Source organism: Chelon labrosus (assembly GCF_963514085.1).
Source record: "Chelon labrosus genome assembly, chromosome: 1".
In the NCBI taxonomy this organism is placed as follows: domain Eukaryota; kingdom Metazoa; phylum Chordata; class Actinopteri; order Mugiliformes; family Mugilidae; genus Chelon; species Chelon labrosus.
The window spans coordinates 5,724,324-5,725,966 of NC_140337.1; the positions used below are offsets into that span (position 1 = coordinate 5,724,324).

The window sequence follows — 1,643 nt, forward strand, 5'->3', positions numbered from 1 at the left end:
GAAACGCATCACCTGACCACTCATTTACCGCGCAAGCGCAAGCCGGAGCGCAAGCTCGAGCCCGGCCCGAGCCCGTGTAAAATGCTATAAATTAAGACCCGTCGGGTTCTGGCAAAGATTTACAGCTCTACTATGGATAACCCAACTGCGCAAATGGTGTTGTTCAGTCATGAAATTGAATAAGTAGGCTACATTTACCTGCTGTGTCGCGCATTATCAACTATCAAATATGTCATATATGTCATATATTCTCATGTGACATACACATACAACACAAACTCATTAAAGTATTGTGCGTTTATTGTGAGCAGTTTTTCCACTTCATCAATACGTGCAATGTGTCCCAAATCTGATTGATTGCAGAATCGTTTCAAAAATTCAGGGATATGTGGAGGAGGTTGTCCCTCTTCATAGCCTAGAAGAGTTTCACTCTCACTTCAGGCTTCTAAAGCACAAGTGGAGGTATGTAGGTCATGTGGAGGCTACAACTAATACAAGTTTTAACAAGTTTTTAATGACTATTTCTGTCATGTTTACTACCCAGGATGTTATTGGTACTCTTGGACCATTTTACCAGAATCCACTTCAGAAAAGGATTCCCATTACCAACAGTGTCCTGGCCTGTCTGTGGACTCTTGCTAACGAAGAGTCCTATAGGGGGGTTTCAGACAGATTTAATATGAATAAATCGACTTTGTCATGTCATGTGCACAATTTCTGTGCCCTAGTCAATCAACACATGGGGCATCACATTAGCTGGCCTGTGGGGGAGACCCTCCAAAGGTCTGAGCTGGGCTTTGCCAGGGTTGGGTTCCCAAACACAGTGTGTGCTGTGGATGGGTGCCACATCCACATCAGGAAGCCACACGTGGAAAACCCAATGGCCTATTATAACAGAAAGCAGTTCTATTCTGTTATCCTGACTGGTTTTTGTGACAGTAGCAGGAGATTCTGCCACATAAGTGTGGGCCACCCTGGCAGTTGGCATGATGCCAGGGCCTTCAGGCTTTCTGCAGTTGCCCAAGCGCTGGAGGCAGATCCATATTCCCTCATACAACAGGGTATGCATATGTTGGGGGACTCTGCCTACCCGCTTTTGCCACAACTGTTAACCCCTTACAGGGATAATGGGCACCTTACAGCTAGGCAGTGGAGATTCAATAGAAGGCTGAACAGTGCACGTGTTATCATTGAACACACGTTCGGTCTTCTTAAAACAAAGTTCCACCGTCTCCGATATGTAAACATGAAGTCAGTTCAGCACATAAGTTCAGCGGTCTCTGCGTGCTGTGTTCTTCACAACATCTGCCTGAATCCCGAGGACATTCATGAACCAGACATGGAGGCCATGGATCATGCCCATCATCCACCACAGTACCACAACCAGCAGGCTGCCCTTTACAGGGATGCCATTTGCAATAACATGTGAACTCCACCAACTCCACCTTTTTTTTTCTGTCAACAAATTCTGGTATCACAAATTCAATCTGCAACCCCCCCTTTAAATTATTTTCCTTCATTTTTGTGAGCTGGTGGGAAACACACCACAGGGTGATATGATGGCACATCTCTTGTAATTACAAATAGAACAGGCCTGTTACCTTCTCAATGCTTCCGACCCAATTCCCAATGTCGTAGCATCT

At 45.3% G+C, this 1,643-nt stretch overlaps 1 protein-coding gene across 1 annotated transcript; it reads left to right on the forward strand.

Moving 5' to 3' along the window:
• Positions 1-529: 529 nt before the first annotated feature.
• LOC311486386 (uncharacterized protein) lies at positions 530-1,429 on the forward strand (the record flags this gene model as incomplete). The annotated part of the gene is made up of 1 exon (XM_084542208.1): positions 530-1,429. One exon carries the CDS (start codon positions 530-532, stop codon positions 1,427-1,429), a length of 900 nt encoding a protein of 299 aa, XP_084398334.1.
• Positions 1,430-1,643: the final 214 nt, after the last annotated feature.